Below are 24,432 nucleotides of genomic sequence, written 5' to 3' on the forward strand. Positions count from 1 at the left end.
ACAGAGAGTTGGACATGACTGGACGGGCACGCTTTCACTGTTCAGTTGAAGCTAAAATCATTTCTTGAAGTGGCCATTTGGGTTTTTTTGCCCTTGACCGTCTCAGTAGGGGCATTAGTGATATTCTGGGCCTTTGTCTATTCATCCTTCCTGCCCCTTGCTCCTTACCTTTTGAGCTAGTCTACCTGCCTCCATAGCACTTCTGCCATTTGGTGCCAGGGAGAGGGAAGGGAAGCAGATACGCCATCACTGCTGCTCATCGCCGGGCAGGAAGCTGGCACCAGTGAATAGAAAGCCAGGTTCAGTCTTGGAGGTTTCTCTGTAGCAGAGTTCTTGCTTCCACTGCCTGTGTGCCTTTGGTGGGATGCTCTGACCTTCCAGGGTCCTCTTGCCTTCCCGGAATCCATCAAGGGAGCTCTGTGGGGCGGAGTGGGGGGACAGGACCTAGAGTCTTTTGCAGGTTTCATCTCAGTGTGTGCTGGTTATCTTTGCTGTCACTCACCCCAGTGACAGGAGTTTTTGAAGAGCTAACTGTAATCATACACGTGGGTGAGATCCTGCTAATGTGTGTGATGCAGTATGTTTCTGAAAACTGTTTGGTGGGAATTGATCTTCTTTTGGCTCTGCACTCTGGTTTTCATTACAGATTTAATAGAAAATACGCTTCTGTGAAAACTACTTCTTCTGCCATATGTAAACCTTTTTAGTTTTCCCTAACACTTTAAATTGTGCATTAAAATACACTGGGTGGTGCTATCTTATAGAAATGTTGTAATTTCTTAATTTAAGAAAAATCATTTTATCTTTTAGAGCAGAAAATTCCTGAAGAAGAATACATTATTTTGATAGATGGCTTAAATGAAGCTGAGTTTCATAAACCTGATTATGGAGATACGCTTTCTTCATTTATTACCAAGATTATTTCTAAATTCCCTGCTTGGTTGAAGTTGATTGTGACTGTAAGAGCAAATTTCCAGGTAAAAAAAGAATTCTCAATCTCTTTCCAAGACCCTATGCCCCAGTTTTGCAATTTTTATAATTATAATTTTAGGTTAACATTAACAACTTAAACTGTTGTAAATCATTTTGCTGCTGAATTGAAAACTGTATTAGAACTTTGAAATATTAGTGCACAGAGCCCTAAACAGGCAAAGCTCTAACCTTTTTACCCCCGAGGCACATTTATCAAGGTGTCAGGTAAGTTCCCTAATTTCATTAAGCTATAGTGGTGCTTCCAAAATGGAAATGTCTCACCCCAGTTCATCGCAACTCAGTTTGGAGAACTGTTTTAGGTGCCTGGCCAATAAGTCTACTAGGGTTTCAAGTTATTCTTGCCGGTAGTTATTTGTATGAGTTTGCAGTGAATTTTTTTTTTTATGAAGAGGTAAGGGAGAAATAAAGGAGGAAGATTTTTAAGGTCAATTCTGAAAAATGGTTCAGTTTTTCATAAAACTTAAACATGAGATAACACTTGCAGCAAAATGAAGAGTGTATGTGTTTTTTAAAAATTCTATTCCTCATCTGTCCCCTCATTTGGACTCGGTAATTATATCTTCACCATTGACTCCTTCCATCTACCCCTATCCATTTTTAGTAAAGATGCGAGACATGGACTTTTATTTTTTTCCCTTTTAGGATGATATTTATTTTAAAATAGCATTTGGGTTCTTCTTTTCCTCTTTAAAAGGAGAATTGGACCTCATGTGCACTTGGTGTTTGTTTTTATAGACATTTGATTCATACACTTTTCAGTCACTTTTCCACAGTGAGCAGAGTTTGGCAGTCAGCAGCTCGGGAGCAGGAATCCTGTGTTCTGCATTCGAGCTGTGTTGAGTTTTCAGAGGCTCAGTTAGCATCCATATACAGTGGGGTAATTGTCCTCAGCCTGCCGCCTACAGCTGTCACATTCAGTGAGGACATGTTACAGAAATGATAGTGGGATGCTTAAAGAAAGAAAGGACAAAATTCACCTCGGCTGTTAAGTGTCATCCCACAGGTGCTTACCTGCTGGTCCCACAGGTATATTTGACTTTGAGAAAGTGAATGACTCCAGGCAGTTAAGATTTGTGCACCTCTGTATGTCACACTTCAATTTAAAAGTTTACAAAAAAAAAAAACTAACAACAACAAATAGTGGACTATATGGAAGTCCGACAGCTTCACTTCAGCAGTCCCTGGGGCCCAGCCTGGGGGCAGTTTCAGATGACCTGGTTGGGTATCTTGACGCACACTGAAGAATGCCTCTGATCTCAGTGTCTGGCCATGGTCTTAGATGCACAGTGTTGGTTTGTGTCTGTCCTTGTTGTATCACCAGCTGCACAGTGTAAAGATTATGGGTATCAGGTCACCTGGGAGTCTCCGTGCCCCATTGCTGGTGCAGCCAGGTTGTCACTGCCAGCTCAAGGCTCTTCCATCTCACTTGGCTCCGCATCCTTGGATAAGAGCCTCAGGAAAGCCTTTTCTGATTTGATCTCGCATCAGGCATTTCTTTCACATAAGCTTTTTATCTTCAATTTATCCTATTACACGTTTTAAGATAAAACAATGAGTCCCTGTAATCCATGAAAATCCTCCTTGAAAGAAAACTCGGGGATCTGGTTTGAAGTGCAGCTGACATGAAAAAGAAATCTCCGTGGAGTGACACGGTGGGTCCTGTTGCCTTTGCAGGAAATCGTCAGCGAGCTGCCATTTGTCAAGCTGTCCTTGGATGACTTTCCGGACAATAAAGACATCCACAGCGACCTGCACGCCTACGTCCAGCACAGGGTGCACAGCAGCCAGGACATCCTCAGCAACATCTCGCTGAACGGCAAGGCCGATGCTGCCCTCATCGGCAAAGTGAGCAGCCATCTGGTTCTGCGCAGCCTCGGCTCCTACCTGTACCTCAAGCTCACCTTGGACCTCTTCCAGAGGGGACACCTGGTCATCAAGAGTGCCAGCTACAAGGTGGTGCCTGTGTCTCTGTCTGAGCTTTACCTGCTGCAGTGCAACATGAAGTTCATGACCCAGTCTGCTTTCGAGAGAGCGCTTCCCATTCTAAACGTGGCCCTGGCGTCCCTCCACCCCATGACGGATGAGCAGATCTTCCAGGCGATCAACGCCGGCCACATCCAAGGGGAGCAGGGCTGGGAGGACTTCCAGCAGAGGATGGATGCCCTCTCCTGCTTCCTCATCAAGCGGCGAGACAAAACCCGCATGTTCTGTCACCCATCCTTCAGGGAGTGGCTCGTGTGGAGAGCAGATGGCGAGAACACAGCCTTCCTGTGTGAGCCCAGGTATGACGGGCCGCTTACCCAGCAGCTTTGTGCAGGAAGCCTGATGCCTGGCTGGCGAAGGGATCACAAACACGATTCACAGTCTTTTGCAGAAAGACAACACAGCATGAATGATACAGTGAAAGTCGCTCAGTCCTGTCCAGCTCTTTGCGACCATATGCACTGTAGCCTGCCAGGCTTCTCTGTCCATGGGATTCTCCAGGCAAGAATATTGGAGTGGGTTGCCAATCCCTTCTCCAGGGGATCTTCCTGACCCAGGGATTGAACCTGGGTCTCCTGAGTTGCAGGCAGATTCTTTACCACCTGAACCACCAGGGAAACCCTCAAACAAAAACTTCCTTCCTTTTTTTTTTTTTTTTTAAACTTTTTACTTTGTATTGGGATGCAGTCAGTTAACCAGCTTCCCAGGTGCGCTGTTGGTAAAGAATCTGCCTGCCAATGCAGGAGACATGGGTTCAATCCCTGGGTTGGGAAGATCCCCTGGAAAAGAGAATTAACTCACTCCAGTATTCTTGCCTGGAGAATTCCGTGGACAGAGGAGCCTGGTGGGCTACAGTCCATGGGGTCATAAAGAGTCAAACATGACTGAGCACATAACCAATTAACAGTTGTTGTGGTCATTTCAGGTGAACAATGGAGGGACCCAGCCTTATATATACATGTATCCATTCTCCCCAAACCTCCCTCCCATTGAGGCTGCCACATCACATTGAGTAGAGTTTCATGTGAAAACTTCCCTCCTTTAATTGCTAGTATTGTAGGACTCCTCAGTATATCTGGACGAAGGAGAAGCTGGGCGTTCCTGGGCGGTGTTTCTTTGTGATTCTCTTCTAGGTCCCTGTCCCCTCTCTCAGGGGCATGAGCGGGAGAGTGTGGGACCAGCTGCAGGGAACAGCTGGCTCCCCTCAAACCTGTTCACAGTTCCGTTCCTTCACGGGGGTGGAAATCTGCAGACTGTCTCTCAATGCCATTCTGCCACCTCTTGAGTTTGTGACGTCTCATCCCAGGGATCTGATGCATCTGTGGCCCCAGAGGGGAATGCAGCCATCACTTCTGGCCACCTCATTTTGTACTTGTGTCCTTCAAGGATAGCAGGTTGGGATTTGGGGTTGGGAGGAATTGGGTTCAGAGTTTATGTGCCTCATTTCCAGTGGGGCAGCTGCATCCAAGGAGTCAGAGGTCCACTGAGGCTTTGCAGCAAGGCTGAGCCAGGACACAGCTCTCCCCACTGTCCAGGGGAGGAGGTAGGTGGGAAGCCTGCCCACCCTGCAGTGTGGTGTAAGTCAGGGAGAGACTGAGGAATTTGAAGCGCAAATGCTCTTAGATAAGGGTGGGTTCATGTCCAGCATCATTGCTCCTGCCTTCTCTGATTCGGAATTGCTCCAGGCCCTGTGTAAGAGGTCTGACAAGCCTCTCAGCTGTCTCCTTTGGGCTGCCCTGGCTGTTTAATCCGATGCTAAGGCCCAGAAATGAAATGAATAAGCACTTGTGAGCCATATACTCCCTTTCTCCCGTGAATATTTTGTTAAATTTATTGATTTTTAACTGGAGGATAATTGCGTTACAATATTGTGTTTATTTCTGCCATACATCAACATGAATCAGCCCCAGGTATACATATGTCCCTTCCCTCTTGCACCTCCCTCCCACCTCCCACCCCACCCCTCTAGGTTGTCCCAGAGCCTTCTGTGTCACACAGTAAATTCCCACTGGTTACCTATTTTACATATGGTAACGTATGTTTCTTCCATGAATATTGACTTACCATTGACTCTTGGTCTAGCTGCTCTTTTATGTTGTAAATAGGGTGTTTTCTTAGGTGACACTGGGGTAAGAGTTTATTGTCTTTTGAAAGTGCTTTGGGACAATAAACTAACTCCCAGGTTATTTAGCCAGTCATTAAAAACTAGGTGACAGATGTTCTATAATACATTTAGCCAAGTCAGACCATTTTACAGGAAGATAGTAAAGTGGAGAGGAGCCTAGCTAACATGAGGTAAATGGGCCTGGCTTGGCCTGTGGGCAGAGTCGAGCAGAAGGAGGTACTGTATATGGATGACATTGAAGTGTTAAGCTTCAGAAACTAGTGATGGCATTGCTCTTAGAGCAGGTCAGAAAGGCAGAGGCACGGGGCTGGCTTTGCTAGGAAGGAGCTGCTTTGGATTTTAGCAGTGTGAACTCATGGGGTTGGTGGTGGGGTTCCAAGGCAGGTGGAGTCTACCAATTGGAAGAGAGGTTGGAGTTAAAGATCTGGCATCGTTGATGGAGAGGCAATGGTGGGACATGATGAGGAAGTGCAGTTGGGGGAGAGGGAATGTTGGACTTCTGGGACAAGGAGAAGGATTTCTGGGAAGGTGAAGGAAGTAGGCACTGCTGAGAAGTGAAGGAAGGTGAGGATTCAGAGGAAGCCATTGGCTTTTCGTTGCGGGAGGAGGGTCCTAGATCTCCAGCAGATTCCATCCCTTGGGTTGTGAGGGGTGAAAGAGGAGAGCCAGCATCCTGGCATGGAAAGTAAAAGGGTGGGGAGGTTTGGGGTTGAGGGTGGGGGAAGAGTTTTGGTTTATGTTTTAAACAACACAAGGGATTGGGATGTTGGAAGCATCCTTGAGACAGCATGTTCATGGAAACACACTCCATGAAGGGAGAAATTGGAAACTCGAGGGAGTGGGGTCAGCGAGTCTCCTCTTTGCCTCTGCAGCATCCATTCACAGCACGATTCTAGCTTGATTTTGTCTTGTGTAGTGTCTCCAGTCCAGTTGCTGAGAGCTCCTCAGGGCAAGGACCTCACGTTGTTCTCCATGAGATCCCCAGTATCAAACATGGTGCTGGTTCTAGGAGGATGTTAATGCACAAATGACTGGATAAGTCGAGTTATGCTGAGGAAGAGCACAGGGGCTCAAATATTACGTAGACTGTGCTCACACTCTCCTCAGTCATTATCACCTATTTGGGCACATCATTTACCTGTACCGGCCTCTGTTTCCCCCAAGCAAACCAGTTTGGAATCGTGATACCTCATGATTCACAGGGTCAAACAGGTTAATAAAATAACTTAGTTACTCTTTCTGCATCTGGCATGCGGTAAAAAGCTGGATATGTGTAAGCTTTGGAAAATGGACGGTAAGTGTAGGTTGACTTAGAAGGAGGCATGTGATCTTAGGACCAGGAAGGAAGGATGTAAAGGTATATTCAGTGTAGAGGAGCTCGGGTACCCAGTGACTGTGTGGTGAATTGTTTCCTCAAAGAGGGGGGAAGCCATGTGCTTAGCTGAGAGCCCCAGAGACACCTTTGGCCCAACCACTGAAGGGGGGTGGTCATCACCCACCAGGGCCAGCCAACCACAGTACTTAGCAGGTTTTGTGGTGGTCGCAGCTAGCATGGCCACAAAGTTAGCAGACTGGGAGACTGAGGGTGGCTGAGCCCATGGGTGGGAGACTGGCCCTGATTAGAGTCATGTGGGACTAGCCCATTCATATGGACCAGGGAGGGCGTGGACCACTGAAAGAGTAGAGTGGTTTCCATGGGAGCAGGGGAGGTTCTCATGTGAGAAGGGGAACTGAAGCTTGAGGTCTGGGAGGTAGTGTGTGCAAGGGAGCACAGGGGATGTGCTCTAAACCCTTACAAGACGTTAAGTGGGAGACTTAGTGGCAGTGTGGCCTTAAATGTCACATCTTCTCCTGTAGGATGAAAAACAGTCTGTGGTTTCCACCTGCCCCGATTTCCTCATCTGTAACATGATGGATAATTGAGAAACAGGCAAGCATTTGGATAGATAAATATGATGTAATGATGCATGCTTTTAATCCTCTAGATCAGCAATGACTAGAAAACACATTTAGAAGAATGCTTTTCTTTTTCACAGTTTATCTTTTTCTCTACAACTAGCCGCTTTTTCTCAGCAGAACAAAACTTCACAGGTGTCAGGTTAATAGATATGAAAATGATTCACCTTGCACAGCAGTTGCTGCTGTTGGAATAAGCCGCCCTTAGCATGTTTTCCAAACAGACTGGCGTAGGTGAAGGCATGGGGTCCATGGGAGACAGAATAAGTTCTACAGACATGGAGGGGAAAATGGGTATGGTGGCGCCTTCATGAGAGGGCTAGTAGGGGGATTAATTGGTGGTGTCAGTAGAATGTCCATCCTGTGCCCAGACATAGCAAACACACTCATACAGCTTAGCTTTCTTACCCCACAAGGAGCTGTGTTCCTTTCGAGCCTAAAATGCTAGTTGTTTGCTGATCTTGAGCTATTTCTGCGTGCAGCCTGGTTTTTCTTTCCCTCCCATAGTAAGGGCTTGTCCTTTGGCCCAGGTCTACCCTCAGTGGTGATTGTACTGACAGGAGGCGTAGGGTCAGGTTCAGTATGGTTCTGCTCCATCTGTCCATTTGCACATATCTGTCCTTCATCTGTCCATCCATCCAAGAAATGCATATTTGGGTTCTTACTGAGTCCTGGGCATTGGCTAGGTATTGTGACCATAGCCGTGACTTAGACAAGACCCTTAGTCTCATGGAGTTTGTGTTTTTGTGAAAGACTTAAACTACGAGAGAGTGATGGCCGATGAACACAGAGTGGGTGGTTCCACAGGCAACCACTTGCCCTGTCATGGAGCTTCTCTCTGAGTCACTCCACAGAGATAGGGGAGTCCCGAGAAAATGACTTCAGGAGTAAACAGCATTGGCATCCTCTGTGAAGAAGCAGCTTTCCACCCATCTCATACGGTGATGCTGAGACCCCAGGAGGAGAGTTCAGGGGTCGTTTGGTGGTGTTCACCCCAAGGGCCTGCAGGGAGGGGCACGGGGGTCTTTGGTTACCAGCCTTTGTGTTTCTCGTCCTAGGAATGGGCACGCTCTGCTGGCGTTCATGTTCTCGCGACAGGAGGGCAAGCTGAACCGCCAGCAGACCATGGAGCTTGGCCATCACATCCTGAAGGCACACATTTTCAAGGTGAGCCCCACACGCTGGAGGGAGGGTTTCCTTGGTACCACATTGAGGTTTTGGTTCTGGAGACAACTTGGTCAGCCCATGCCTAAAAGTAACCATTGTTCTCATTTTTCCACCTCTAAATCTCTTAAAAGTTTCTACTTCATTCATTCCCCTTTGTTTCCTTGTTAAATAGTTGTAGAAGAAGCTGTGTGACCTCTGTAGTTTCCTGCCACCTGGATTCTCTGATTGTGTCCTTGTTTCTTGTGGCCTAGTTTAACTTGTTCCTTTTTCCTCTGGATTTTTTATTCTTGGGTAGTTATTTTGAGCAGTTTAATCAGGTTCAGGTTTGATTCCTCCCTTACCACCCCCCCTGCGTATCATAATTACTTTATACAGGTAAACCTTGGTATACTGCACTTTCACTTTATTGTGCTTTGCAAATAATTGTATTTTTTCTTACAAATTGAAGGTTTGTGCCACCCCTGCATTGAACTAGACTTTTGGCATCATTTTTCCAGTAGCATTTGCTTATTACTTCATGTCTGTGTCATATTTTGGAAAATTCTTGCAATATTTCAGACTTCTTCATTGTTACTTCTTACGGTGTTCTGTGATCAGCAATCTCTGATGTTACTAGTACAACTTACTGAAGTCTCAGATGATGGTTGACACTTTTTAGTAATAAAATATTTTTAAATTAAGGTATGTATTAATACATTTTTTAGACAGTGCTATTGCACACGGAGTAGACTACAGTATAGTGTAAACATAAAGCTTTCAAGCGCACCAGGAAACCAGAAAAATTGCATGACTCACATGGTCGCTGTGGTCTGAAACCAAACCTGCAATATCTTCGAGGTCTGCCCGTTAGAGTTAAAATGCTCTGTAAAGTCTGTATGAGGTTTCTGGGGTCAGGACACAGTGTGCTTGGCGGGAGGCCATCAGCCATGACTGGTCTCTTCTTTCGTTAGGGACTATAAATGGTGATATTCTAACATTTATTCTTCCTTTAATTGATTAGAGAACCTCTACACAGAGAAACTTTTCCCTCAACTGCCATCCTTTCCGCCAGGCGGACAGTTAATGTAGCAAAGGCAGGCTGGTTCTTTGACCCTTGGTTTTAGGAGGGGAATGCTTACAGGTTCAAGTCTTTCCTGAGCACACAGCCTTTGCCTCGTGTTCAGCGGGGACCTTCACCCACTTCAGACCCATGCTGCATGTGGGAGAGGAGATGTTGAAGCTGATTTGTTGCTGCTGTTTTTTCCCAGGGCCTCAGCAAGAAGACGGGAATCTCTTCAAGCCACCTGCAGGCCCTGTGGATCGGGTACAGCACCGAGGGGCTGTCTGCGGCCCTGGCCTCTCTCAGGAATCTCTACACTCCCAATGTGAAGGTGAGCCACCCTCCGCCAAGGGAGCCAGAGCCCCCTCGCCTGACTGTCCTGCTCTCCCCTGCCCTGGGTTGTGGGCAGAGGAGGCTGGGACGCTTCTAAAGATGCGCTTTTCCTGGTGTCACACAGACGTGACTGCTCTTTTGCTGGTTCTCTTCCACAAGTCTGACTTTCACTGAGGCGGCAAGATGTGGGTGGTCAGGGGCTGCTGTGTGAGCCCATGGTGACTGTTTCAGAGAGAGTGAGATAAGGGAAACAATTCACAAAGGAAACCAAAGGTCAGAGTGGGATTTCCAGGGAAAATGAACTTTTAAGGCATCCTGCCTTCCAATCTGGACTATCTCTTTATCGTTCATAGGAAATTAAGCCCTGATGAGTGACAAAGGGATGGTCACACAGAGGGAAACTTTACTAAAGGTTTTGTACACACGTGTATTTATGACCATGGAAAGTGTATCAGGGTCTGCCTGCTGCTGAGCCAAGGGCTTCCTCACTCCCTATCAGTGGCTATAATTTCACAGTATTTTGCTGAGCTTTTCAGAGTAGATTTTTCCCTCCTCCGTTAATGCAGTCTTGGAATCTGAAGCACACAGAGGCCAAGTATCTGCTTAAGGCAGCAAAGAGGGGTTAACACCCATGGAGTGTGGAAACCACTGACTTAACTTTATAGCTATTTATTACTGTCTTCCCCAGTGCAAAGTAAGATGAGATCGTAATTGTCTTCACATTTAGATTTCTTACCTGCTTGATGTAGCTGCTAGACTCCAGGTCTTTCAGCCCCAGGCCCTGATGTGTTGGCTGCCTTCAAAAGCACTGACGTCATTTCCCAGATAGCCAGGTTCTCCCCTCCAGTCATCTCCATGAGAAGTCAGACCTGTTCTCTTGTTAGTAACCCAGGATGGCCTAACATTGTTACCAGGTGGTCAAGTGAAGCCCTAGAAGTTTCCAAGAATCTTTTTCTTCTCCTCACTTTGGTTCATGAAACCCACATGCCCAGAGATGGTGCCATGGAAGAGTCTTGTCCCCACACGCTCTCCAGCCCCGGGGGAGCCTCTGTACCTCTGTCAACATGTCCCACTGTCAACATGTCCCACCCTCAACACCTGCACCTTGGACATGTGTCTGGGGATCGAGGCCTTGCAGAGCGCTGCCCCCTCTTCTCCCTTCCCTGCTTTCCTGGTATATAGTGGTCCCTTGGACTCATTCCAGGTCCTTCCACAGATACCTAAATCCAAGGATGCTCCAGTCCCATGTATAAGGGCACAGTATTTGAATATAACCTACGCATATCCTCCCATATACTTTAGATCATTTAGAGTGCTTCTAATATCTAATATAAGACAAAGACTATGTAAAGAGTTGCACACAGCAAATTCAAGTTTTGCTTTTTGGAACTTTATGGAAAGTTTTATTTTCAAATACTTTTAATCTGTGGTTGGTTGAATTCACAGATACAGAACCTACTAATACAGAGAGCAGGCTGTATTTCCTTATTTTTTTTCTCTTTTTCAATGGAAGTATAGTTGACATAGATTTTAGATGAACAACCTAATGATGTGATACTTGTTTTTATAGCACAAAAGGTCTTGTTGAACAAATATCACCACATATGGTTATAAATTTTTTCTTACAGTGAAAACTTAAGATCTACTGTCTTAGAAACTTTGAAATATACTGAATTATTATTGGCTTTGGTCCCGCGGGGTACATTACATCCCCCCTTGCTGGTTTTGGTCCTGTGGGGTACATTACATCCCCCCTTGCTGGTTTTTAGAAGTGGAGAGTGTAACAGTGCTGACAGAGGAACCTGGGTGTCAGAAAGGACCCAGCAGGACTCTGACCCTGGGGCGGCTCGCCCACAGCCCTCCCACCCAGTAGAGCTTGGGTGTTGGTTAGAGAAAGGCCACCACCCCGCTGGTGGATTCAGACAAGGTCTTTGCAAATACAAAAGTCCAGGTGGACTCAGTGCTGTTAGGGTTCCAGTCTCGAGAGGCAGAAGGCTCGTTGGATTTCGGCTGGGCTCACCCCTGGACAGGGCGCCTGGAAGCAGAGCAGCCTTGGAGAACCGCTCCCAGGAACCCCTGTGTCCACCCTGCGCGCTGCAGAGGGGTAGGCTTGAGGGCTGCGTCCTGACTGAAGCCACGTGCAATTTCATGGGGTGAAGACAGGGAAGCCGCTTTTGTCATTAAGGAGCACTAGCTCTAAGCTGCTGCTTCTGGTCACAAGGAGCACTTCCTTCCTAGATAGAGTTACTCTGGAAGAAGAGAACGTGCCAGGGACGTATTTCACGTGATGAAGAAATTGTGTTTGGAGTTTTTGTTTTACTTGTTATAGAAACTGGAATTGAGTTTACTGTAATAGTTTCATCTCTCATTTCAGCTGAAAGTATATCTTTTGGCTTCTCCATAATTAATAAAATTCTGTAATGATGGCAAGGAACAAAGAAAGAAAAATTAAAATGGAAGTATCTGTTTCCACTGTTTTAATGAATTACGGGCACAAAAGTTATTTTAATGTGGAGAAAAGTAAATGGGAAATGTCATACTCTGTTGAATATGAGTTTTTAAAACAATAAATTAAAAGGTACAGTGTAATAGTGTAATGAGCTTGACCCGCCCGGGATTATAAACTTTTCTCTTTAACATATTTGCAATTTTAAAATTATTCATCTTTACTTTGTTTTATAGAATTCCAGTGTCGCCTACACCTAACATTATCCCCCCAAACTGTATAACTTAGTCACAGAATTTTAAGACTTTTTATTATCCTTTTGTTTCTTTTGTCTTTCAAAAAAAGGGGGGGGAGTGATTTTTCACAGAATCTTGAACAAATTACAGTAATTTAAAATTATGCATGCAATTAAGGAATTTTTTTTAGAGAGTATTAAATGTTGTCATACAGGAAAGGATGTCATTTTGAGCAATAATTGCAGTTTGCCACTTTGGTAAATTAAAGCTACTTGCTTTGGAGTAATTACTTGGTAGTTGAATTTTAATTTTGGTGGCATGCCCGCGATTTCTAACAATGTGATCTACCATAGCCAAGCCAGGTTCATGCCAGCCTGGGCTCTGGCTGGCCCTCTGGGGTCCTGGCCACCAGGGCCCCCAGGCTTCAGTCCAGTTGGTTGTTTTGCTCACATAATCCCATTGGACTGCCTGCCAGCCACAGGCTTCCTAAGGCTGTGAGCTCCAGGGAATTAAGATTGTGATTCTTCTCGCAGCTGGAGGCGGGGAGGGGAGGAGATAGGAGTTAGGTGTGGACCTTGGCCTAACTTCCCTGGCTGAAAGGATTCAGTTGTGTTCTGCATATTTATTAGGAAGCACGCATTTACACCGGTTGTACTGAAGAAAGCCTCTGATGGGAAAAGTGAGCCTCCCACTTTACTACATGCTGGGCAGTACCTCTTCTGTTCCTCATGATCACATCATTTTACCTACTCCCCTACCCCCTTTTTCATTTTCTTGCATTCATCCAATCCAGAGGTGTGTATAGGTAATATCACCATTTCCAGTCATTAAAGGAAGAGCTTCATGGTGGTGGTGACCAGAAGATTTCCATGTAGTTGGGAAAAATTATACAGGAAGAACCCTTTTTCCCCTTCCCCAAATGCTGAGTAATCTTAGCCAGAGCTGCTGCTTCAGCTGCTGGACTGTGATAATGATAGTAGTGTTGTGCCCGGGGCTAATCTCTGCCTTACCTGCTCTGAGCCTCAGTTTTCTCACCTGTGAAGTGACGGTCACTAAAAAACCTGCATTGTAGAGTGAAGGGACACCTCACTGAGATGTTGAAGCTCTTGGGAGAAGACTTGGCATTTATTATATGGTCAAGTGAGTGAGTTTTAGTCATCTTTCGCCTTCTTTCTGGACACTGAGATTCTCCTGTAAACACTTGAGAACTTGTGAATGTGCCTGGTGGTGGAAGTGAAGGGGAGCTGCCCACAGGCTGTGACGGGTCCACACCTGCCCTCAAATAAGCGGGAGGTCTCCTTGCTGCCCTATGCAGATGAGCAGCCCTGGCGTGGTGGGGGCAGTGGGGCAAGCCCTCTGGGTCACCTGGTTTCTGGGGCAGAGTGCCCTCCTGTGCCTTCTGAGGGTCAGAGACTGGGGCCCTTGTCTCTTGGAAGACCCAGAGGGATGGGATGGGGAGGGAGGTGGAAGGGGGGATCGGGATGGGGAACACATGTACATCCATGGCTGATTCATGTCAATGTATGGCAAAAACCACTACAATATTGTAAAGTAATTAGCCTCCAACTAATAAAAATAAATGAGAAAAAAAAAAAAGATCCACTAACCTTCTCTGGTTGCTCAGATGGTAAAGAATCTGCCTACAGTACAGGAACCCTGGGTTCGATCCCTGGGTTGGGAAGATCCCCTGGAGCAGGAAATGGCAACCCACTACAGTATTCTTGCCTGGAGAATCCCAGGGACGGAGGAGCCTGGAGGGCTACAGTCCCCAGGGTCTCAGAGTCGGACACTAAGAGACTAACACTTTAACTTTCTTTTCCCCCTTCAAAGGTGATTATAGCAATAGCAAGTCATATTTATTTAGCACTTACAGGAATCTCAGGGCTGTGCTAAGTGCTTGGTGTGTGTGGCATGTTCATTTTTAATCTTCACAACAACCCAAGGAAGTGAGACTGTCTTTATTTCCATCTTTCGGGTGAGGGTAGTGATAGGTGCCCAGATCCCACAGCGGGAAGAGCGCCTGGCAGAGAGCAAGCCCACGCTCCCTCCACAGGTGCGCTCCTCACCTGGTGTGTTTACAGCCGTGGCTGCCAGCGGGAACCAGCTGGGAGCCCTGGGCCCCAGCCTAGTTAGAATCTCCAAGGGTGGGGCTGGTGCTTTGGAAACTTGCAAGCTCCCTGGTGGTTTCACCAAGCAGCAGGGTTAAGAAGCGTGGGTTTGGAGACGATCACAGACTGCTTAGGGGGGGTAAGTGGTAAAAATACCCACAGCATCACACCAACAAAGGAAATGTTTTTTCCCAAGAAGCAAATAGAGAATTGGTAACAAATGCCTTTAGGAAAGTTCTGCTTCTGTGCACAGACCTTCCATAAGGCTTTTCTTATATAGTATTATGCAAGGCATTACTGAAGCAACACCTTCCAACGTTCTTAGAAGAAAGTTTCTGTACAGTAGAATGGGGTGGTGTACTGTTATTTCCTTAAGACAGCACCTGAATTACAGAGAGGTTGAGTAATTTTCTGAAAATCACACAGCAAGTTAGTTAAGATGCTGATTGAGAACTCAGACTGTTTAATCCATCATCTTTTTCTTTTAGGCTCATGAATCTCAAGAGGGGATGGGATTAATGGGGGAGGGGAGAGAGTGGGTAACTGGCGATCAAAGTCACCCTGGGAATTTGCAAGCAGTTTCTGCCTGTCCTTTGGTGACCAGAGTCCAGTGTGCCCATCAGTGATATTAAGTGTGTGTTTTTTTAAAATCTTCTTTATTTCTGTAATGTTGGTAAATGATGCCCCCTCTTTAGTCTTTTTTAATGTTTACTTGTTTGTTTATTTTGGCTGCATCAGACCTTAGTTGCGGTGGCGTGTGGCTCTTCCTTATGGTGTTCAGGCTTCTCTCTAGCTGTGATGCCCGGGCTCAGTAGTTGCAGGTGGGCTTAAGTCCCCCCCGCCCCCCGCCCAGCTTGCAGGATCTTGGTTTTCCGACCAGAGATCGAACTCAGCCCCCTGCATTGGAAGACAGATTCTTAACCATTAGACCACCAGGGAAGTTCCTGGTGTGTGTGTTTTGAAAATTTTGAAAAGCTGTTGTGGTTCTGCTCTGTATTCCTCTCGCCTAAGAACTCATTCCTTGGGCCTCGATAAACCCCTGCTGTGCCAGCAGCATTGTCCTGTTGCTGCCACACTGTTGGCGGTTACTCAGAGGGAAGTCATTTTCTCAGAAACCCTGACTTTTGTTGGGCACTCACCCTTTTGAAATGTTTTAAAGTCTTGCTTGAGTCTGGTGCTGTTTTGAGGAGGAAACCGATTTAGGGCTGTAGAGCAAGCTTGGTGGGGATGGGTTTGCCCGAGGTTGTGTCCCGTGTCACTGTGGGAACAGGGACACCTCTCCTGATTTCTCCTCTCTGACTTTCTGCCCTTGCGTCCACATGTGCTGGTTGGCAGCTGGGAGCTAGGTTGGTCTTGACCTGGTGAGGTTGGAAGATGGTCTCCCTGTGACTCTGTGAAGGATGAGGTGGGTCTCGTCACTTGGGCACAAGTGTGCTTCCTTTTTGTTTTTATTTTTTTGAAGTATTGTTGATTTATACTGTTGTGTTAGTTTCAGATGCACAGGAGAGTGGTTCAGTTTACACACACACATATACACACACACACACACACTCTTTTTTTTAGATTCTTCTCCCTTACAGGTTGTTACAAAATATCGAGTGTAGTTCCCTGTGCAGTACAGGTCCTGTTGTTGATCTGTTTTATATATAGTAACTATATCTGCTAACCCCAGATTCCTAATTTATCTCCCCCTCCCCCCACTTTAGAAAACTAAGATCATGGCATCTGGTCCCATCACCTCATGAAAACTAGATGGGGAGACAGTGGAAACAGTGTCAGACTTTATTTTTTTCAGCTCCAAAATCACTGCAGATGGTGACTGCAGCCATGAAACTAAAACACGCTTACTCCTTAGAAGGAAAGTTATGACCAACCTAGATAGCATATTAAAAACCAGAGACATTACTTTGCCAACAAAGGTCCATCTGGTCAAGGCTATGGTTTTTCCAGAGGTCATGCATGGATATGAGAGTTGGACTGTGAAGAAAGCTGAGTGCCAAAAAATTGATGCTTTTGAACTGTGGTGTTGGAGAAGACTCTTGAGAGTCCCTTGGACTGCAAGGAGATCCAACTAGTCCATCCTGAAGGAGATCAGTCCTGGGTGTTCATTGGAAGGACTGATGCTGAAGCTGAAACTCCAGTACTTTGGCCACCTCATGCGAAGAGTTGACTCGTTGGAAAAGACCCTGATGCTGGGAGGGAGTGGGGGCAAGAGGAGAAGGGGACGACAGAGGATGAGATGGCTGGATGGCATCACTGACTCGATGGGCATGAGTTTGAGTAAACTCCGGGAGTTTGTGATGGACAGGGAGGCCTGGCATGCTGCGATTCATGGGGTCTCAAAGAGTCGGACACGACTGAGCGACTGAACTGAACTGAACCCCCCACTTTAAGAGGTCCTTCCTTAATTATAAGTGATGGTCCTCGTAGTGGGAAGGAACTGACTTGTGGGCCATCCTCACTCAGAGGGGCTTTGTTTACCTCTTTATCTGTGAACTTCTGTGTCTTGTGACGTAGGCCCAATGGGAAATGAAGCATGCCGAGTAGACGGTGGTGCTCAGGGTTGGTGTGTGGATGATGTGGGGTGTGTGCATAGAGGAGGGCTGGGAGCATTCTGTAGAGAGTGGGGGGACTTCTCCCTGGTGTCCTGGCGTTGAAGCAGTCACAGTGGAGGTGATCCTCTGTCATGCGTATCCATGGAAAGTGTGTTTATTCCTGGCAGAGGGAACTATATGGGAGAGGGGGGAAGTCCCGGAGGTGGGACCTGCCTGCCCTTGTTGCAGGACAAGCATTAGACCCCGTGTGGTCACCTTTCCGGGGCAGTGGGGGTGGTGGTGGGTAAGTGAGGGGAAGAGTGCTGGTAGAGGAGCTCAGAGAAGCAGCTGAAGGGCTAGGTCACCCAGAGCTCAAGCTTCAGCGGCAGCCAGTGAGTCTGCAGGTTTTACACTCTGGGTTCTAACCAGTCTGTATGGTATCACTGTTCTGAAGTGTGGTGTCACCACCAGAGTAATAATTTATCACTTTGCAAATATTCTGTTAGCTACTCTTGTGGGCACCGTGTCACTGAAATGCCTCAGATTTTATATTCCTTGTCATCTTTCTGTATCCTCTAATGATCCCGTGTGTCTCTGGTCAGATAAGAGACGCAGTCTCTGTGGTTTTCGTTCCTAATGGGCAGCCAGAGGTGGCTAGAGTCTGTCGGGGGGTGATTGATGCAATCAAGACGATTGAAGGGGACTGTTTGAAGAAACGCAGTGGGCATCTTAATAGGTGTTAATGGAGTGTCATTTTTCCAATGACCTGGAGATTTGAAGAAAATATTAGTATAGCTATGATTTACATAAAGTATTCAATGATTTTAGTTTAAAACCTATAGGTAACGAATTTCCTTTTATATCTGGATCCAAGGCGTTCAGTGGGTGGTAGATGTGTAGCAATTAGTCAGAAAAGCAGATGCTTTTCTAGGAGTTTTGTGCTGCTGACAGTCCCAAGCATGTGAGCATTTTTAAGTGTTCTGCTTTTTCTTGCAGGTACAATTCCTTGCAGAGAAAAAAAGTATGCTCTTATTTTTGGCTTTATTATCTCACTGTTAATTATTCAATCCTCTGATGATTATTTCATTGTCCCCCAAAATGAATTTTCTGTTTTTATTTGGATCAGACAGTGGTTTTCAAAACGTGATCCCCAGACCAACAGCATCTGTATCACCTGGGGTGAATTCAGTAAACAGTCATATTCTTAGACTGTACTCCCACCCCCGCCAGACCTACTGAATCCAGAGGTTTGAGTCCAGAGAATAGACATTTCTAAATTTTTGTTTCATTGTGATAAAAAAAAAAAACCACATCATAAAATGTATCATCTTAACTATTTTTAAAGGTAGAAATCAGTAGTGTTAAATATATTCATATTATTGTGCAGTAATAAAACTCCACAATAAAACTAAATCTCCACACCTTTTAAACAGGTCTTGTTTCCCCCGCCTTCTCCCAGGCCCTGGAAGCCACCATTCTACTTTCTGTTTTTGTGAATTTGACTATTCTATGTCCCTTATATTAGTGAAGTCATATAGCATTTGTCTCTTTAAGGTTGGCTTATTTCTTTTGACCTAATGTTCTCAACAGCTTCCCTGGTGGCTCAGTGGTAAAGCATCTGCCTGCCAATGCAGGAGATGCAGGTTTGATCTCTGGGTCTGGAAGATCCCCTGGAGCAGGAGATGGCAACCCACTCCAATATTCTCGCCTGGAAAATTCCACGGACAGAGGAGCCTGTGGGGCTATAGTCCGTGGAGTCACGGAGAGTCAGACATGATTGAGTGAGCAGTGTTCTCAGGGTTCATCTGTGTTGTTACATGGGCAGGATTTCCTTCCTTTTGAAAGCTGAGTGCTATTCCAATGTATGTACATACCACTTTTGTTTGTCCATTCATCTGTTGACCTTTTAGTTTGCCTGCAACTCTTAGCTATTGTGAATAGTGCTTCCATAACACGGCAGTGTGGGTATCTCATTGAGACTCTGATCTCATTTCCTCTGGACGTGTACCCACAGTGGGATTGCTGGATCCTGAGAAACCTCTACACTGTTTCCCGAGGCAGCTGTGCCATTTTGCATTCTCACCAGCGAGGATGTGCATCTTTAGTGCATGTGTAGGTCATACCGGTGCACGCTCATGTTTGAGAACCACTGGACTAAGGATACCACCCTTCTCCACAAACATTTTTATGATCGCCAACTTCATGAGAAATTAATCTTGTTGGGGGACATTCTCCAACAGGTGAGCCGTCTCCTGATTTTAGGAGGGGCCAACGTGAACTACAGGACCGAAGTGTTAAATAACGCCCCGATCCTGTGCGTCCAGTCTCACCTTGGCCACGAGGAAGTGGTCACTCTGCTTCTGGAATTCGGCGCCTGCCTGGATGGCATGTCGGAGAACGGCATGACTGCCCTCTGCTACGCAGCTGCTGCAGGCCACATGAAGCTTGTGTGTCTCCTCACCAAGAAGGGGGCGAGGGTAAGCGACAGCCTTCCCCGCAGAGGGGTGAAGGGGCCACAAAGGTGGGAAGTGTCTCCCACTGCTGGTAGAATTCTCTTTGGCCGGGCCAAAGGCACTTTATTGGGGAAGGGAGAATGTACTTTTGAACAGCAGCAGAAATAAATCGCTGATATTTGTTTTTCTTCTTTATAGTTAGGCTTTTTGAAGTTCAACAAAAGACGTTAGACTTATAGTAACTATGGGAGTCTTTTTGCTTTTTTCCCTTGAAAATACAGCATTTGGGATGGGTTGTCCTTAGTCCATGAAAGAAGGGAAATGCTTCTGTTAAACCTTCCCAGTAGGTTCATTACTGCTCATACCACCCCTCCATTTCCACCTCCAGACCATGGCTTGGCTGTTTTCGGAGGCTAGCTGAGAGCTCTGTAGGAGCGGGTGGAATCATATAGGTGGCTTATGTAGGCAGAGCCTCTGGGTTGAGGTGCAGAGCATCTTCAGAATTTGCAAGTGAGGTTGGGCCCTAAGTCCTCTCCCAGCCCATGATTCCCAGGCTTAGGGAATGACGTGTTATCTGCTGCCTCTTGGACCAGTACGGGTACGCAGCCCTCGGTCACTGCCCCTTCGTGGCTGACCAGCCTTCCTGCTTTTGTGGCCACACTTGGCATGTTGGCATGACCTGGGTCACCTGCCTTCCCCAATAAAATGCCACTTGGAGTCCCTTCCTGCCCTTCCTTGTACAGAGCTGGGATCTTTCCAGATCCCTCCCTTTTGCTAGCTTTCCTGTTTCAGTGACTAAAGAACTGTTCTGCCCCCCAAATCATAGCTTGCCACAGAAGGTTAAGATTAAGGATACTTCACCCAGTGACTAGGGTTGGGAAGAACAGGTTTTGTCTGTCCTCATGCCTGCTCCCCAGAGAACTTGAAGCTCCAGGTCACTTCCTAGAGAGACAAAAGGAACGAGGAGGATGCCTTGTGATCACTAGTTTTACAGAGGGAACTCGAGGCCTGGAACAGTGCATCAATTGCAGTAATTCAGACAGAGACTCTCCAGAGGGAAACACTGGGACAGGAACCCCGTACATCTGCGGTGGGCTGGGGTTTGTCCACAGCATCACTGTGACACAGTGATGCTCAGCTGTGCCTTCCCTGGCTCCTGCCCGCCCCCAGGTGGACCACTTGGATAAGAAAGGCCAGTGCGCGCTGGTCCACAGTGCGCTGAGGGGCCACAGCGACGTTCTCCGCTACCTGCTGACCTGCGAGTGGTCGTCGGGCCTGCCCCAGCCAGGCGCGCTGAGGAAGAGCCAAGCCTTGCAGCAGGCGCTGACGGCGGCCGCCAGCATGGGCCACAGCGCGGTGAGTGCGGCCTCCCCAGGGCACTTCTGGGAAAACGGGAGCCCAGTGGGTGGGCACTGCGCACTCACCTTCTTCCAAGTTGCCGGCTTGTGATGCACTGAAGGAATGAAAGGAAATGAGCGTTTCCAAAAGGGGCAGTTGGTTTCACCACGTGTAAAGACGTCCTGTTGTTATCACACCCCTCCTGTGAGTGGAAGCGGGCGGGGGGGCTGGGGAGCTCCCGCCCGGGGCCCCTGCAGGCTGCATACTCTCTGCTCTGCCTCCTTTCTTCCTGTCTTCCTTCCTTGTTCTGTTTTCACCCTCTAGTCCTGCTCTCCTCTCCTTTTCCCACTTTGACTCATCTTTCTGTCCTTGTGGTCTTTTAACAATAATCACATGGAATCCTGTTTCTAAACTTGTTCTTGAGTATTCGAAGGATTTTTAAAAATAGAGCTGTTTAAAATAGAACATGCTCTGGTAGCATGTAAAAATGCTTGTCATTTACAGTTCCTACACTGAAGGAAAACTTCATGCAGTAGTTACATCAAGCACTTATTTCTGGCAGGTGTCAGTATTCCTCGATTTGAAGATTTTGTTGTCACCTCCTGACCCATGTGTCTGTGAAGTTAATAATGTTTTACCCTTTTTCTTGCATGTATTTCTCACTCTGTATTATCTTCAGGCAATTAGGGTTGCCAATGTTTCTAAGATTCTTCCCCACAGTGGCTTTGTACCAAAGTATATGTGCCAAATGTAAATGTACCAAATGTAAAATGTAAATGTACCAAAGTAAATTTGGGTACAAAGCTGGCTGGCTGACTTTTACCATTTAAAACACTGAAGCAGATACACATATACACGCAGCTAGCTGGCTTATTGTCGGCATTTAAAATGTCAAAAATACACATATACACTGCTTCAACCACGACAATATATTGCAGCAAGTTGAATACAGAAGCATATAAGAAAAAGAAGCTATAAGAAAAAGAAGCTATCTTCTCTTAGGACAGGCATAAAAGAAATTTATAGAAGTGTAAAACAATGCTAGTCAAGTTAATATGTTTTAGTTTTGGAGAAAAATACTCTTTTTCATAAAAAATGAAAACGTACATTTCATAAAAATGTATTAAACATTACTATATAGTGGGTTTATTGTTTTTTAGATTAAAAATACAAATAAATATTTTTAAAGACCCATTTACATAGATACAGAGAGAACATGTTAAATTGACATATTTGAATATGGATGTTTTTCCTTTTTAAACTGTTCCCTAAATCTGCATGGGTCTAGAAGGTGAACTATCATCTTAGGAAGGACAGCAAAGCCTCGTTGGATATAACCTTGGTCTCAGGCTGTTGTGAGACTGGCTGTGAGGAGCTGTGGAAGAGCAGCCGCACGGCCAGCCACAGCTTCATGGCGAAGGACAGGGCTCATTCACCAAAAGGCTGAGGGTTGTGTTAGTTTCCACATGAGACTTCGGTGGCTTGAAGCAGCCTGTTCTGGAGGTCAGAAGGCTGAAATTAAGTTGGGTCAGGAAGCCGATGTTTCTTTCGGAGGCTTCAGAGTAGAGTGTTTCTCTCTCTTTCTTTTTTTTTCTCTAACCTCTGGAAGCCACCTTGCTCCTTAGCTTGTGACTCTGCCTCTGTCTTCAGAGTGTGTTTGCTGTCATCTCACCTCATCCTTCCCTTGACCCTGGTTCCTCCTGTCCCTCTTATAAACAGCTGTGATCATACCAAGTATCTATACAATACACACCGTGATAATGCAGGATAATCATCCCGTTTCAAGATTCGCAGTCACATCTGCAAGCCCTCTCTTCCCACGTAAGGTGACATTCACGGGTTTTCTGACTAGGGTGGGGGGCCCTTATTGTGAGTGGACCGGGAACCTGGAAGATGGCCGGTCTTCTGCTCTCCTGTGGCTGCCGGTGAGCAGGGTGGAGGCCGACTCCGGTTAAGGGCTCAGATACTTCTGGCCCCCTGCCCCCACCCCTGTGACGCACCCTGCTGTTAGACAGAGGGAGAAGAATAATGTGAGTGGAAAAAGCGTTTGAAGCAGCATTATTTTATTGAAAAGGTATATACATCACCTTGTTTTCCTTCCTTGTGAAAAAAGGGATTCACCATCTTCTGGCGATTTATGCAGAAGCTGCACTCTGTATGATCTCCCCTGTCCTTTGTTGATGAGGCTGGCATATTTGGGTCATGCTGGAATTCATTAGAATTCTGAGTACCTAGTAATCCTGAACAGTGTTGCCGAAATGCACTTTTTTTTTCTTCTTCTTCTCAAAGTGAAAGTGTGAATAGCATACGAATTATGCTGGAAAACCATTTTCATTATATTCTCTCTCCTTGTGCAGCATGAGATAATCATGGTTAAAAAACAACACGTTAAAAAAAAAAAAAAAACAGCACGTTCTCTCCTTTGATACACAGGATATAATAAGCGCATATGGCTTTGAAAACTCATTAAATCACCTTGCCACTTCTGACAGGTGCTCCAGTGCTTGCTGGGACTGGAAAAGGAACATGAAATAGACGTCAATGGCACCGACACGCTGTGGGGAGAAACAGGTAATTATGGTTCCACTGCTTGTAGTTGGGGCCAGGTAGCTCCTTGATGTTCTCGCCGCCATTTTGGCCTAGTTGTCTTAAGAATGACATGGGATGCATCTGGGCCTATTGTTATCACAAAGCATTTGAAGTTAGGAGCTTTTGAAACTTCCCAAATGATGACTAAAACTTTTCTAGAAGCAAGTGTAGTTTGAATCATTTTGCATTAGACCAGCAGTTCTTGTGTCTCTGATGAATGGCAGCTAGAAATACCCAAATAAGGCCGCGCTTTCCGCCTTGCTGAATGTTTTCATGTCCTAAGCAACCTGGTCATCCTGTGACTGTGTACTGTGAGCAGGGCAGAACTTCCAGCCCCATGTTCAGGTGAATCCAAGGTGGTCAGCAAGGAAGGCTCTGACCTGCCTTCTCCAGAGTAGGACTCGGTCCTCATGCAGCCTGCATAACAGACTGAATACCAGCTACCGAGGCCATATCCTTTGGTGTCAGATGTGTGTTTTGAACTGTAGTGTGGGTGAGTAAGTCTCCAGGAAGATCTGAGTTGGCTACTTGTTAGGTTAATATTAATATAAATAATGCTGCTTTGAAATTTTCCATTTGACTGAATTGGTCTTAGAAGTGTGAGACTTTATCAGTTGCTCTTTATCAAATGTAACCAAAGGTGTTTAACATGCATTTCCAGGCTGTGTCCTTTGCATGACTTCAGTGCCTCCTGCACAGATTTATTTCCAGCTGCTTCTCAATCATTTCCTAACAAACCAAACAGTGGTGTGTAGAGTCCCTCAGCTAACTCATACTTAGGAAAAGCCTCAAAGAGTTCCTTGATGGGTAGCACAGGTGCTCAGCTCCACAACTTCCTCCCCACTGCCCCTCCTCCCCTGTCAACGCCCCCACCCCACTCCACTGTAGATGATGCCAGGCGCGTGCATGGGGCTCACAGTGCTAGTTGTGGTGATGTGGGTGGTGGGCTGGCAGCAGGGTTGGTGTTAAGGGGCAAGAGAGGTGGTGTGTCCGCTAGGTTCAGGGAGAGCGCAGGACTCACAGACAGGTTTAGATTATGCTTGAGGTCCACGTGTGTAGATGTAAATATTGGCCTTAATTCCTGATGGAGTCTTCCCCCCAGCCATTTCAATAGTATGGGCTACTCCATATT

The 24,432-nt window shown here is 46.3% G+C and overlaps 1 protein-coding gene across 9 annotated transcripts in view; it reads left to right on the forward strand.

Annotated features, from left to right (window-relative positions):
- The window catches only part of TANC1 (tetratricopeptide repeat, ankyrin repeat and coiled-coil containing 1), a 241,804-nt gene that overhangs the window by 190,815 nt on the left and 26,557 nt on the right, over window positions 1-24,432 (forward strand). For all 9 annotated transcript variants that reach the window (XM_065931608.1, XM_065931606.1, XM_065931605.1 and 6 more), the window contains 7 exons: window positions 811-977; window positions 2,668-3,275; window positions 8,116-8,224; window positions 9,472-9,594; window positions 19,161-19,397; window positions 20,544-20,729; window positions 23,204-23,282. In XM_065931608.1, coding sequence (XP_065787680.1) covers window positions 811-977; window positions 2,668-3,275; window positions 8,116-8,224; window positions 9,472-9,594; window positions 19,161-19,397; window positions 20,544-20,729; window positions 23,204-23,282 — 1,509 coding nt within the window. The remainder of the gene's footprint in view (window positions 1-810; window positions 978-2,667; window positions 3,276-8,115; window positions 8,225-9,471; window positions 9,595-19,160; window positions 19,398-20,543; window positions 20,730-23,203; window positions 23,283-24,432) is intronic.

This window comes from Muntiacus reevesi, chromosome 3 (assembly GCF_963930625.1).
Source record: "Muntiacus reevesi chromosome 3, mMunRee1.1, whole genome shotgun sequence".
Classification (NCBI taxonomy): domain Eukaryota; kingdom Metazoa; phylum Chordata; class Mammalia; order Artiodactyla; family Cervidae; genus Muntiacus; species Muntiacus reevesi.